The sequence below is a fragment of the Corvus moneduloides genome, chromosome 8 (genome assembly GCF_009650955.1).
Source record: "Corvus moneduloides isolate bCorMon1 chromosome 8, bCorMon1.pri, whole genome shotgun sequence".
NCBI classification, from domain to species: domain Eukaryota; kingdom Metazoa; phylum Chordata; class Aves; order Passeriformes; family Corvidae; genus Corvus; species Corvus moneduloides.
The window spans coordinates 33,049,256-33,063,648 of NC_045483.1; the positions used below are offsets into that span (position 1 = coordinate 33,049,256).

General features: G+C 49.2%; 1 protein-coding gene across 23 annotated transcripts in view; it reads left to right on the forward strand.

Annotated features, from left to right (window-relative positions):
- The window catches only part of COL13A1 (collagen type XIII alpha 1 chain), a 90,723-nt gene that overhangs the window by 50,441 nt on the left and 25,889 nt on the right, over nucleotides 1-14,393 (forward strand). For 12 of the 23 annotated variants that reach the window (XM_032115923.1, XM_032115929.1, XM_032115920.1 and 9 more), the window contains 11 exons: nucleotides 824-940; nucleotides 1,394-1,435; nucleotides 2,302-2,328; nucleotides 3,064-3,099; nucleotides 4,408-4,452; nucleotides 5,052-5,078; nucleotides 8,788-8,832; nucleotides 10,555-10,587; nucleotides 11,171-11,197; nucleotides 12,012-12,074; nucleotides 13,931-13,984. In XM_032115923.1, the coding sequence (XP_031971814.1) occupies nucleotides 824-940; nucleotides 1,394-1,435; nucleotides 2,302-2,328; nucleotides 3,064-3,099; nucleotides 4,408-4,452; nucleotides 5,052-5,078; nucleotides 8,788-8,832; nucleotides 10,555-10,587; nucleotides 11,171-11,197; nucleotides 12,012-12,074; nucleotides 13,931-13,984 (516 nt within the window). Of the gene's footprint in view, nucleotides 1-823; nucleotides 941-1,393; nucleotides 1,436-2,301; nucleotides 2,329-3,063; nucleotides 3,100-4,407; nucleotides 4,453-5,051; nucleotides 5,079-8,787; nucleotides 8,833-10,554; nucleotides 10,588-11,170; nucleotides 11,198-11,354; nucleotides 11,382-12,011; nucleotides 12,075-13,930; nucleotides 13,985-14,393 lie in introns of all 23 variants that reach the window. The other 11 variants (XM_032115914.1, XM_032115925.1, XM_032115921.1 and 8 more) reach the window with 11 other exon arrangements.

Genomic DNA, 14,393 nt, shown 5'->3' on the forward strand with positions numbered 1-14,393 from the left:
CTGGTATTCAAACGTGGTGCTTCCAACCCACTGTCTCCTCAGCGCCACTTGATGCTACGTCCAGGTCCTTTGGGCCAGATGACATTGCTGAGGCATGAGCCACAGCCACCGAATGGCTACTGAGGGGCCTGGGGAGGAACTGGCTCAAACGGCTCTGTTTCAGAGAGCTGAAAATGGCAGGTGGCTCAGCATGCACTGCCTTGTTAAATCTTAGAAAAACACGCTCTGCCTAGTGTACATGGGCCTGCCTTGGGTGGGCTCCAGGAATGCCATGATGATCGTGTTATTTTCTTTTGGGTTTGTGGGATTTCTACTTTTGGTCCTTGGCAAAACAGAGGGAGTGTTGTCCAACAAATATAGTATGGGGGAAAAACAGGCTGAGGTAAGACACTGTGGCTCTGCCTGGAAGTGCCAGCGTCATCATGGGAGGCTTTGCTTCACATGTGACTGTCAAATGCTTTGGAAAGCCTCCTTAGAGACTCAAAAGATGTTGGTCTTTGACACATAAATTTTACTTGACTGGCTCAATGAATAAAAAGGTCTCTTTGGACTGCTCTGTCATCTCTAGATCCCTTTAGAAGAGAGCTCTGACCAGGTGATCTCAGATGTCTTTGCAAACCATTGGGTGCTGGCTCCTGCTTCCCAGGGAGCCCAGCTGTCCTCAGCAGGGCTCTCCATCACTCTTGGAAACTTTTCCTGGCGGTAACCTGGGACTTGCTTCTATTTCCTCTGCTTCAGTCAGGCTGGCCTGCCTTGGGCCCTTAGGGTGGTGGTGTGAAGGGTTTGCTCTGCCAGCTGATAACTCTTGTTTTACAAACTGCAGGGTGAGCAAGGACAAGCGGGGATCCAAGGTCCCCCAGGGCCCCCTGGTCCACCAGGGCCCACTGGACCAGCTGGACCCGAAGGAACCCCAGGACGTCCTGGGCCAATTGGACCCCCTGTAAGTCCTTACCAAAACCTAAATCCTTCTGTTCCCCCATCCCCTAGGGCACAGGCTGTTTCCTCTGGCCCCTGTTGCTTCTGGCGAAGCTGAGATAGCCATGGACAGGAGGCTTGCAGAGCATGTGGATGTGTGGAGAGGAAGAAGTTCCAGGGAAGGAGGGGAGTGAGAGGGAAGGCGGAGATGTGCACTGGGCACTGCTGATATCTGGACACACAGTGGGTGACACCAGGCTCATTTCCTCCTCCTCAGCCCTTGCAGATGGCCCCAGGGAGGAAGTAACACCTGGGGTGTAATTGTCGTGCTGCCTGCCACCCTTTTGAAGTCCTGTCGCTGTCCTATCGAGCAGCCAAGGAGGGTGGGAACAGAAGCACCATTTATAAAATAATACCATTGCTAAATGGCAGGGCACAGGACAGAAAATCCTGCTCATGTATCTCTCTCTCGCGACAGGGCAGAGCGGGAGAGCCTGGAAAGCCTGGCAGAGATGGAAAGGTGGGTACCAGAAACCAGCTCCATTCCTGGGAGCTGCAGGGGAAAACATGGCATGCTGGCTCCGTAGCCACTGCAGAATGAAAGGAACTTCCATTTCAAAGAGTTTTCAAGGCCTGCTAACAGGACAAGCAAGTCTCATCCCTGAAGGCAAATGCACCTCTCCACACACATTACAGGGGTCAGGGATGCTGTAAACATCCTCATTTCTCTCTGAGAGATCTTCATCTCTCTCTGAGGAGCCAAGGACAGGATGACTAAACACTTGAATTGCCAAAGCAGGCAACATCAAGGGTGGTATAGGCATCAGAGCATATCTAGAGTAGTTTTCCCTTCCTGCCTGCTCACATGCAGCTCCTGCATAGATATTTTGTTTATTTATATTTACACACACATATATCTGGTATGCTTCATGGTTCATATCAGGTAAATTGTTTGGTTTTTTCTCATTTAAAGACACAAGTGGTTTGTTTGTTAATATATTCTCTCTGTTTAGCTTGCCAGAGGAAGCTGCAAATGCCTGATTTACTCCAGAGCTGCACAGTGGGCTGGGAACAAGTTCCCCAAGCAAGCCAGAGAAACAGAAAAGATTCTGGAGCATAAGACATAAGGCAAAGCAGCTTTTTAGTCTTCAGATTCAGCAAGAGCAAACCTGGAGGGATGGAGCACTATGGGCATGAATTGATTTGGGTGTGCGGACTAAGATAGTATTCATCTACACGAAGACTAGATTAGGGATATTTGAGCTCACCAGTGCTAATCTTTAAGGGGTGTTTCAAATCAAACCAGCCAGCATCCCCCCATCACCCTGCTGTCCATGTGATGTCTGTATTTTCCAGCCCCAGTGTCTCTTTTGATTTTATCCACAGGGCTTACCTGGGCCTCCTGGACCAAAGGTGAGACATCTCTCCTCACTTAGAGGTGTAGAAAGATGGTGAACGGAGATGGACTCTCCTGATGAGGACAGATGAGTACATTTTGATGGATGGAGGAGGGGTAAAAGAGGTTACATCAAATAGCTGAGAAAGATTTCTAAGCCAGCTCAGCATTGCCTCTGGGGCCTGGCCCGTGTGCTGACTCATGGGTTTTGTCCAGGCGACACGTCTGAGTAGCATCTTGACTGAGCCAGGCACGCCTCATCAGCCCATCTTGCAAAATTGTTTGCCACACACAGCTTTATTGGCTTCTTCCATTCTCAAAGCATTTCCCAGTGCTTCAGGAATGGATTTTGCAATGCTATTGTTAACTCTGCCATGGTTTCCCATGTATTCACTTGCCAAAGTGTGAGGGAGGGGGTGGTTGTTGTTGTTTTTCAGCCGCAGCCACCCACCCTAATTTGTTTTTATCTGATATGTGTAGCCAGGGTGAGGAAATAGGAACCATGGAGGTTGGGGCACAGAGCTGACATGCATTACCTGTCTGCTAGGGCTTTCCTGCCAGGGCTCAGCCCAGCGCAGGTAATGCTGAGCTGTGGGTCTGAAGGGACGGGAGCTCAGTGGAATCACTCTGAGCAAAAGACGAATTTTCCCCATGGAACGCTCTCCCATCCCAGCAATACCCCAGGGAAGAGGGCAGAGATTCATCCTTCTCAGGCCAAGCCTCGTTTTCTTTCGTCTTTTTGCCTTTTGCAGGGAGACACTGGGATTCAGGGATACCCTGGCAGAAAGGTAAGAAGGGAAGCTTCAATGTTGTTAAATTAATTAGTGCACTGATGCTTCATGGAATCATGGCTGAAAATCTATGGACTGTGCTGAAGCCTCCTGTGGAGCCTTTTTCCTGTTGGACTTGGATTTGCAACAGGCCCACAGATTCCCTGCTGTCACTCATGTAAGGAGAGCCTGGGCCCAGAGATACCTTTAACTCTCCAGCAGCTACGGAACAGATGTCTGTGTGTGTGTGTGCCTCTCTACACCCACTTGCAGGCTGAAATGCACTTCTTGTGCATCCAGACCCAAACAGGAGGCTGGAAAGGGCCAAATCCCTGGCTATTGCTCTCTGGGATACAGGAAAGAGTCAATTCTGCTCTGGGTTAAAAGGCAGAAACTGGCAATGCCCGAATGCCTTCAGCAGCAGCTGATTAACAGCAGGGTTGTCAAGCCTGGAGGGTGTAATGAAGAGACAGAAAGGCAGGGGAAAGACAGAAAGGCAGGGGAAAGACAGAAAGGAAGATCAAAGGGGAGAGAGGGAATGAAGAGACACTGCTAAAGAGATGTCAGCTGGAGAAGGGGAAGGTGAATGTTCCCAGCAGGAAGGAATCCTGTGTCCCCTGTTATCTCCACGTTTCTTTATGGGTGCTCTGCAGGCAAAATGGCAAGACCTGAGAGCTTTTTAATTAGCTCTGTATAAACTGAGAAGTTTTTGTTATGTCAGGAAGTGGAAATTATAGCCCCTGCAGACTGCAGCCCACTCCTGCAGACAGACACAATTTATTGCCCCTTCTCTCAGTGAACCATCAGATTTTCCATTAGGAGCCCATCTTGTTCTGTGTGCGCAGGGCGGGCGGCTCTCGGCAGCTACCTCACAGCAAGGGCCTCTCCTACCAGCCTCTCCTACGAGCTCCTCTTACATGAAACAACTTGTCTGGCTAATTCACTTTCAGGCGAAGAGCCTGCACTGGTCTTGGAAGGATGAGCCCAAGGTCATGACCTTTCTCTGGGAAGGCTGGAAGGAATGGATGAATGTAGGGGACCAAGTCCTAATGGGAAGGGAAAAGAAGGCTAAATATTGAGAAAAGTTGTTTACTCAGATATGATGTAGGATATGGGACCACTGCCTTCACTCCATACATTTCATACACTGAATATCTTTCTTGATGCAGAGTGGTGCTCCTCTCCCAGAGAGACCCAGGGGTAGGTTGGTGTGTGTAGGACACCTTGGTGTGTCTCACACCTCTGCTGACCTTTCTGGTGACCAACAGCTCCTTTTCTTGCTGCTGCGTTTGCTTCTTCCACTGTTTTCTTTCTTCTCTTCCTCAGGGTGAGGTGGGCAAGTCAGGCCTCCCTGGAGCCTCTGGCCCCAAGGTAACCCTTAAAGTCGAGTCAGTGGGGGCACCTCTCAGGGGCAGATAAGTGGCACAAGCCTATCCTAAGGGGATATCAAAGGCCATGGGCTGGAGACAGTTCTCTAGAACCTGGAATGAACTTTGTAGACAGGAACACTTGCTCTTAAGTGAAGAGTCTGGGCGATTGTTGGCCAAGGTGATTCTGCACTGTCCTGAGCCAGGACCTACACAGTCTCCCATTAAAGAATAAAACTGGCCCAGCCTTTAGAGGCTTTTGCACCAGGGCTGTGAAAATGAGACTACTCTGGACCATGAAATATTTTGATGGTTTCTACACCCTTACCATGTAGAAAAACATTAGTATGGGCAACCTCCAGCATCCACTCCAGGGACCTAAACTGCCTTTGCATTCCCTAGGAGGGCTGGGTTACAGCCAGTGCTTGACTGGTACCATGTTGCTGTGAGGAGGACCAGAGTGCTGGGGTTGCATTTATCACACCCCTCTTTTGGCTACTTTCCCTTTGTCCCTTGCTGTTACAACTGAACTGCTTGCTTGGTTTCCCTTTATGTTCACTGTCCTTCTCTATTAACCCCCTTTCTCTCCTCTTTGATGGGCAGGGTGAAAAAGGGGATGCTGGCGTAAAGGTAGGCATGACAAATATGTTTTTCTAATGCACAGTAGATCACCTGGGAGATACTGCTCCTTGGGCTAATGGATTGTAAGGGGAAGTTGGGTCCAAGGCAGCTCTGTGGGGTATTTGATGGAGTACACATCTGTGCTCTGATTAACCACAGACAGGCACTCCGAGCTCAGGCAATAAATGCAGCCTTTATCCGTTCGGTGGAATTCGATTCTTACCAAAGGCATTTCTCTGACTATGAAGTTTGCTGGTGATTTGTTACATCTCTCTATTTGATGGGCTAGGTTGGGGTTTCCTCATAAACTCTGGTTAGCTGACGCATCAAATCCACTCAAACTCCACGATTCAGGCTGAGGTTTGGCACCAGCTTTTCTGTCTGTTTCTGGACACTTTTTACAGGCTCATATGGTCTCTGCCCAGATGTTATCTATTTGACTGAAATTTACTGTACCCATATATTTAAAGTATATTACTCAATGTAGACTGTGCTTAAAACATTACAGCATTGGCAAGTGTTCATGGCAGTCAGAGCACGCTGTGTCATGCCATACATCTTAAACATCGTGAGGAAAGACTGGTCCTATAATATTTGGACAGGCATTAACAGTGACATGTACATTTCCAGTATTTAGTGTGTGGCATACAGCTCATTTATTGTGCAGCACATACACTTTCTATATCTTTACCATCTGGGTGGATTACTGTTCGAAGAGAGAAAAGGCCCCTTCAGAGCTTACCAGGGATACATCACTTGGAGTTTAAAGAGATGTTCTTTGGGAATGCAGGCTCTGGGTTCATAGTTTAATAGAGCAGCAGTGACTGTGTTCCTACAAAAAACCAGTACCTCCTCAGAAATACTACAGTGCATGCAGAGTCCAAAGGTTTCCTGTGTCCTTCTCCAGTGTAATTCCATCAAGGACAAAGGTATTGCTCCTGTTTGTGCCAGTGTGAATGAAGGTGGAATTGCACTCAGAACAGATGTGTTTTGAGGGCTTGGAGTTTGCTGCTCTCTCAACAGTGGGTCTCCTGTTAAGCTGAACTGAAGGACTGAAGTCAGAGTGTGGCCTGGGAGGGAGAAAAGGCTGAAAGGAGAAGCTGTGTTTCGTCCCTGCTTAAAGTCCCTTGTTTCACTGCTAGCATTGGAACACCTGCTTTATTTGTGCCCGTGTACAAGGACTAACCAGCCCTTCACTGGCAAAGGGGAAGTCTTCAGGTATTGCAGTGATGTCTCAGGGTCATCCAGAGGATGAGAGCCTTCCCTGACTCGGGGCCACAGTCTTTCTACTTGGCCCTTTATTTATCCGTTATTCATCCCGCGTCAGGAAGAGCAGAGATGAAACCCATCACAGTTTTTGTGATACTAAATTGCAGCTCCAAAGGGGCACCTCCCCAGTCCCAAAGCAGCAGCTTCTTTCACACGCAGACTTTCATTTGTTATTGTCAAGGTCTCTTTTCTCTCAACTTCCTTTCTTTTTGCTCAGAGGAATTGAAGGGGAAGTGCAGACATATTCTTAAATCAGCAGCCAGACCTCACCCAGTAGCAGCTCCTGAGCATCCAACAGAACCTGCATTTGTTGTCTTTGGAAATTGCTTCTTTCTGTTGTCCTCCCACCTAGGAGGATTAATTGGGACTCTGGAAGACTTTTAAATCTTCCAACTTTGGATCCAATTACCTGGACTTTGCCTTGAGGAGCCCTGGACAAACACTATGATTCGTAGTTTAGCTGAGTGGCCAATTTTGCATGGAATATCACTGCTGCCAGTGAAGAATATCTCTGGCCTGAAGAGGTTTGCTAGCATCATACAGACCCCTTGTTCATTTAACCACTTGTCCCCACCCAGTGACAGGTGCAGCACAATCTAGATTGTCTCTCAGCTGTTTTCTTCTGTGGCCACCACTTGTGCTTTGATCATGTAAGGACCTAAATCTGTGTCTCATGAAGGTCATTAGGCAGTCATTGTGATCACCTGGCCCACTTGAATGAGCATTTGATTCTGCCCCCAGCCTGTCACATTCAGCTTCACTGATGTTTTCTTACTTTTTTCCTGAAAGATCCATAGGATGAGGCTTTTTCTCATGCTTTGAGGAAGGAGTCATAAAGTGCCCACAGCCTTTCTCAATAACCCCCTGATAATTTGCCTCTCACAGCAAAGAGCAAAAAGGAAGGGTTGTCTGCTTTAATTGGCAGCTAATGAGCTGATCAGCGTGAGGCACCATTGGCACTCCGTGGGGATAAAGCTGCTCACACCAGGTAAAAGGGGAGGAGAGTGTGAGGTCACGGTGTGGAAGGGAGAGGTGTTTCCTAAATCAGCATGAAGCTCAGGAGAGCTGGGAGATGCTGCTGGTTGCCTTTCTAAAGCCCCCTGGGGAGCTGTGCTGGATGTTTTGCGTTTTGTACCCATCTCTGGTGATGTTTCCCAGTTCCTGACTTTGCTGCACCATTCCAGTGCTGCTTTTGGTGGGCAGCTACTGCTGCCTGGCTACGGCACCCTGTGCAGCTCCTAGGGTAGCAGGGGATCGCAAAGGGAGCAGCCCAGCGGGTATTCGCTGTACTACAATGGCTTTCAAACACATAAGGGTTTAAAGATGTTCTGGAAAGTTGTTTTTCCTGCTTTTTCTCTGGCGCTGGGTTTCTTTCTGCTCTTCAGCGGCGCAGTGTCACGTTTGTTGCTGCCCTCTCTAATTAGCTCTAGTGCCTGTGGGATCTCGCCGGTGCCGGGGGCTGTGCCAGCGTCGTCAGGAAATATGGCATAGGGTGGTTGTTCTGAGTTGCCCCTGTGGGGGGTTACCGTGCTCCCTCTCACCAAGGGGGCTTTGCTTTTGCAGGGCTAAATAATTCAACAGCTCTTCAGGCGGACAGTTCTTCCAGAAAAGTCTCTGGGAAGGGGAATTACTGTCACAGGCTGGGCTGCCCTGTGGGGATGGTCTCTGCAAGCAGGGTGGGTGTGTTCCACCAGAAAGCATCGGTCTTCCCTTCTTGGTCTTGCTTAAAAAAAACGAGAGAGCATAATTGGGAAGGAGAGAGAGAGAGAGCGATCCACGTTTTCCAGTACAAAGTATTCCTAATTACTGCTTTACTTTTCTAACTGCTGAAAATAGGGTAGCTAAGTAGGCTGTGTAGGGCAGGAGGTGCCCACATTAGGCCATGTATATGGTGGTATTAGAAGCTGTTTTATAAAATACAGTTCACAGGATGCTGTAATTACAAAAAGTTAATTAAAAAAAACCCCATATACGTATATCCTTCCAAGCAAGGACTAAACACCCAGAACAAAATGACAGCAGTATGCAGATTGCCCGAAGATGTTTTATTTTCCAGTTATCACTAGACAAAATTCAGGCTAACAGCACTTGTTAGCACCCTTGGATTCTCTGTTTCTCCAAATAGGTTTGTTCATTCTATAGTCACTGTGGGCTGAATGCCTCCCTGTGCCCTACATCATGCTGTAACCTGGAATGTGGTAGCAGAATACAGAGGCTGTGGCACTCCAGTGGGGTCCGTCCTGGTCCTGTAAGGCTTGAGAGGTGCTGCTGATGGGAAATGGCCCCAGCTAGGGCAGTCAACTTGATGATAGTCAGGTGGGGAAAACAGTGCCTCACCTCGCTTGGGAGGGTTTCTCATCACCTGTGCCCTGGGCACTCCTCACAGTGCCCTGGGAGGACTCATCTCCTGTCTCTTGCTGTCTTTCTCTGTGTCTTGCTCTGCTTCCAGGGGGAGAGAGGCATGCCAGGGATGCCAGGAAGACATGGCTCTAAGGTACCTTGTAACCAGAGGAGTGACGCTTGTCTGCCTGATCTCACCCATAGCACTCGACTGCCCCTGATGCACAGGCATTTGTGTGTGTGTCTCTTAGTTGGTGGCTGTCCTCAGCTGAATTGTTTATGCTTCTAAATTGCAAAATACAGGGCCTAATTTGTGAAGGCGATGGTGGGGAAGAAGTGTTTACAGAGCAAATGGCATGTCCAGTCTGATGCTGACTTGCAACATCAGGATCTTCATGCTTTACGCCAGTGAGAGCAGCCAGTTGCTGATGTTTGTAAAGGGAATTGGCATTTTGTAAATTGGGTTCCCAGGTGACTGCTGCAGATGTGTGTTAGCCCAGCTGGGATAAGCAGGGCTGCCCAAGTGTGAACCTGGACTAATGCAGCGATGAATCAGGGTCAGTGTGTGAGCAACCCTGCATGTCTGTGGATTGCATTTTAAGGGTAAATACTAAAAAATAACATGATCTGTGTTCACTGCTGTTCGAAGGCTGAAAAATGAGGAACAGGCATCCCAAGGCACCACGAAGGCCTAACCAAAGCCACTTACTGCATGTTATCCCTTTCATGACTCTAGCCTGTATTCACTAAAACCTACTGATCCTGAGACAATCTGGAATGCTTTTTCCCCCCCATTTATTGCATAGAATCCCTGATCTCCATCTTCTGTCCTTGTGTTTTTTAGCTTTTGTCCCCGATTTCTGTTTCAGAAAGCTGAGAGGTATGATCCTGCTGCTCTCTGGCTCCCCACTCCTTCTTGTTTGAACTTTTCCAAACTCTTTTCACTTTGAACTTGGCTCCCAGTCCTCCTCACTGCCTCATGTACTACATCCCAACCCCTCACATTTCCCAACTTCTAATACCACTTCACTCCCTCTCCTCTCTTTAGTTTATCCCCCATATTTGCTTTTTCAACTGAACCTTTTCTAACTAGGGCCTAACTAATACTAACACAGGGTATACAGAGATTTCAGGGGATGGTTGACGGGGACAACCTGCATTTTGCATCAGCAAAAACTGTCAAGGGAAATGTGACAGTCCCTGTGGGAGCAGCTGTCTCCTGAGGCTCTGAGGCACCTGTCTCGGATGACAGGGCAGCCTGGACTCCGCAGTCCCATGGTGGTGGCTTGCTCTGCACTGCGGAATGACACCTGAATTGCAGTGCTCGGAGGTCTGTTTTCTCCCCTAAGGTGTCTGGCTTCAGAGCTCTCCTGAAAGCATTTTATTGCAGGGTTTGTCTTCTGTGATAAAAACAGAATGAGGGGGAATACTCCAAGGCTCTGGGATACAAGCTGGCTTTTCTTGGGATGCTTGAGCTGAGGTATCTGGGCTCTAGCCTTGAAGTGGGGGTTTGGTCCTTGGTCTGTCTTTGCATTCCTCAGTTATTTGACCCTGTTCTGCTTGTTGGCCTTTGCTTCACTTGCGGGACTAAAACCAGGGGCGGTGGGGGTGGAAATCCAGCTGTCTCGAGTGGGTTGTGCTCATGATGCCTGCCTTTGGAAGAGCTTTCTGGAACCCAGAGCCACTGCCACAGGTGAACAACTGCTCAGGGAATGAAGACGTGTGCTGTGTGGTGTTACAGCATTACTTCTGAGTGGTGGAAAGGAAAAGATTTTCGCATTTTCAGTTTCACCTGACTGATACTGTTTTGCTTTTTTAAAAATGTATGTCCGATTGATTTCAAACAAGGTGTTCCTGTCTTTCCTCTCTCTGCCAGGGCGCTCCTGGGTTGGCCACCGCAGGGATGAAGGTCAGTTTTACGCTGCAATGCCTTGAGTTGGACGCGGGCTGGAGCTGGGAGAACGCAAGGTGCTAGAAAATGGTCGGACAGCTCCCACTAAAGGGGAATATCAGAACTGCCGTGGCTTTGGCGGAGGTGCTACACCTGTCTCCAGCCTCACTCCTGCTACCTGGCAGCGAGTCTGGTGAACTAGTACCGTCACAGCCTCCCCCAGCTGCACCTGCAGCCTTGCTCCTCTCCTATGAAAACAGAGCAAGGAGCGGCAAATTCCTTTGTGCCAGCAGATGAGTCTTGTCTTCCTATGCTCCTCTGTGTCTGGTAAACATCCTGACATACTGCAAGGTCGTTGCTCTGTTCTATAGAAGCCACGAGTCTGAGGTCTGCTGGTTTCTTAAAGCAGTCTGGGAGCTGGCTAGTGAAGATAAAAGAAGTTTCAGGCACAAAAATATGCAACTGAAGCACTGTGATGCCCTTACTTACCAGGTCAAGGCCCCCATAGATCAATGTTGTTTTCCCCACTCTATAGCCCTAGGAGGATTTGTACTCTCTCCTCCTGGTTTTTCACCTTATTTTCCTGTCTCTTTCTCACCAGGGCGAGCCTGGGACTCCAGGAGAAAAGGTACTCTCACAGGGCTTTGCTCTGAGCCTGCACTTCTGGTTGGTTTGTGTATTTTTCCCTTCCTGATCATGTTGTTTTCCCCACTCTATAGCCCTAGGAGGATTTGTACTCTCTCCTCCTGGTTTTTCACCTTATTTTCCTGTCTCTTTCTCACCAGGGCGAGCCTGGGACTCCAGGAGAAAAGGTACTCTCACAGGGCTTTGCTCTGAGCCTGCACTTCTGGTTGGTTTGTGTATTTTTCCCTTCCTGATCAGCTGAGGGAGCTGAGGAATGTCTGTGTACTTGCCAGTGCCTGAATCCAGGCCCTAGTGGCACCTGCCACTCTAAGCAAAATGGTAGTAGGATACAGTGATACCAAGTGAGAGAGGGACCATACTGCAAGTATTTCCATCCTCCTGCTTGTGTCTGTGTCAATGGGAACCTTCCAGCTGCCTTCCTCCTTTCCTCCCTACTCCATGAGATACGCACAGCACACTGTGCTTAGCAAGTAGGTTCCCTCTGCCCCTTCCCTTGTCCCCTTTCTGCCTCCCATACTTCTGTGCCCCCAGAAGCCTTCCCATGTCCCTGCAGAGGGCTCTTCCGCCGTGCAGTGTATGAACTGCTCTGCACAGTGTCCCTACCTCAGTGTAGCGTGACCTGGTTTGAGTTCCTGAGGCAGGCATGGTGTGTGAGTGCCCCATGCCTCTCCATCCCGGAGCAGCCAGCTTGGTTTCAGAGCAGCTGGCTGCTCTTGTTTGAGGCTCGCTGGGTTATGTTACAGCATGTGACAGCCATATAACAGACATGTTCTCTGTCTCTTTTTTTCCCCACGAAGGGAGATCCTGGAGTCCCAGGGAGGATGGGCCCCCCAGGTTTGCCAGGGAAGAGGGGGCAGCGGGTAGGACATTGTGTGTTTGGGCTGGGTGTCCTGGTAGCGCTGTGCTGTGTTCCCTGCGAGCGGGAGCTGCCGGGAGCTTCCGTGTGTTGCATTATCATGCTTGCGGGGGATTATGTGTCCTTTGCTGGCTCTTGCCCCCTTGGTGAAGTGTGTTTGCGTGTTCCTGCTTGCAGGAGGTGGGGGGCTGGTGGCAGGCAGGGCAGCATGAGATGCCTGGGATGTAGCCTTGTCCTGGGAACAATTAAGGACGGTGCTGCATCTCTTGACTCCAGAAATAACACCCTAAACAGGGATTCAGTAATCTGACCTCCTTCCTCAAGAAATCCACTGCTTTGCACCGTAGTTCTGGCATCACAGGATGTTTTCAGTAGCTCTTATGGATGTGTATTCAAAAGAGTCCTTGAATGAAAAGTGGGATACCAAGGCGGAATCAGGGATTCACAGAGGCCTGGGACAGGATTATTCCTTATTATAGGAATTACACCTTTACAAAAACCCCCAATGCCAAACCTTTTCATTGGGTATGAGGTCCTGAAAATGTTTTCCCTCTTTCCAGGGAGAGAAGCATTAATTTAGCAATGTGCATGATTTGGCAGGGAAAGAAGGCTCAGACAGGGGGGTCTTACAGGTGGCTGGAAACCAAATTACCTTGGAGAAGGGGGGCACTGCACTCTAGAATTGCCTGACAAAAAGATTGCTGCTAGTTAATTATTTTCCAGGGAGCCACCAGTGCATGTCTGTTCCTGGAGCATTGATGCAAGTCCCCTGCATGTCAGATGCGTGCCCTTGAGCTCTGATGAGCAGCACCAGCCTCTGCAGCCCAGTAGCTTGGCTCCAGGAGCCTTTGTGGAGAGAGCTGGGCACCTGTGGGGGGAAAGAGGGTTTGAATTGTTCTCTGTAATCTGTACAAGTTGCTGAGTCTTGGAGCTGTGGGGGTAGCGGCTAAGAACACCCCTTCCCCTGGTGATGCGTTTGAAACGTTTCTTCAGGGTAGCAGAAACCTCCAGTATTTCTCACTGTCCTGGCAAAATGCAGACTCCCAAACAGGACACTGTACCTGGAAACCATGGGTTTAGCAGCTGTATGGAATGGTCTGAAGAGAACTTAACTTCAACATAAAGACCAGTAATTGAGTTCCAATATTCAAAATACAGCCCCAGTGTCATGGTGAGCTGAGCAAAGCCACTTCACCAAAGGAATGCCAGATGCTCTCCATTGCTCACTGCCTGTGGCATCCTCCATGCTCCATGGTGCCTCACACAGCTCAGCCTGCAGCTCACCAGGCATCATCTTGTATCATCAGCTGCTGTCTTTGCCATTTTTGCCACTCCTGTTGTCACTGCTTTTCATGACCAGTGTGTGTCACAGAGCTTGGCTGCCAGCTGAGACACTGCACTGCTTGCGTTTTTTTAAGAGCATAATGAGTCTGGGATTTGGAGCTAGGGAAGAGGAGCAGGGCATGGAGAAAGTCTTGCACTCCAACTAAAATTCGCCCTCTGCAACAGCTTCTGTGGGTATATGGATCAGGGAAAGCCTGTGCAGAAGAAGTGACAGGGAAAAGAGTTTAGCAGACCAGAGGGATAAGGAAGATGCACAGGGGTGTCCCTGGATCCCTTGCCCGCTCACCTTGCTTTGGAGAGAACTGGCAGTGATGTGCAGAGATAGTCAAAAGGATGGGCAAAAACGTGTAATGTCTTGAGCTGGTACTGCTCATGGAGGATGCCTTGTCTGTGCCCAAAATAAAATCCCTAGGGAAGGAGAGAGAGTGTGAAACCAGGAGCAGCTCACCCTTTTGCTACTCCTCCAGGATGGAGAGCCTGCAGAGTCAGCCTTGACCACGTCTGTTTTGCCAACAGGGTGAGAAGGGACAAGCTGGTGACCCTGGCCTTCCTGGACTTCCTGGCCCAAAGGTTTGTCTGTTTCCTGATTTTATTTTTTTTTCTTGTTTTGTGTGGGGCCACTCTCACCCCTTTTCCTCCCTCCCTCCTGTGCACAGCTCACACACTGCTAGCTGTGGCAGTATGTTCTGCTCAGCTGAATCTCATCCCCAGACAGGGATGTGAGGGAGGCACACGAAAAGATGCCTCTTTGTGAGGAATTGTGTGCCCTCATGTAGTGAGGGGGAGATTGACCACAGAATCATGTTCCAGTAGTTCCCCTTTAAAAGCATGGCCTCAGATGTAACATGGCATTTCAGCCTCCTTCCTGTTCCAAGATCCATGGGTGATGAGAAGAGGGGCTTTTGGGGAGCTGCACTACTGTGCTGTGAATTGGAGGAGTAGCTTTGTGCTCAGAGAGACCCAAGGCAGGTCACAAAAA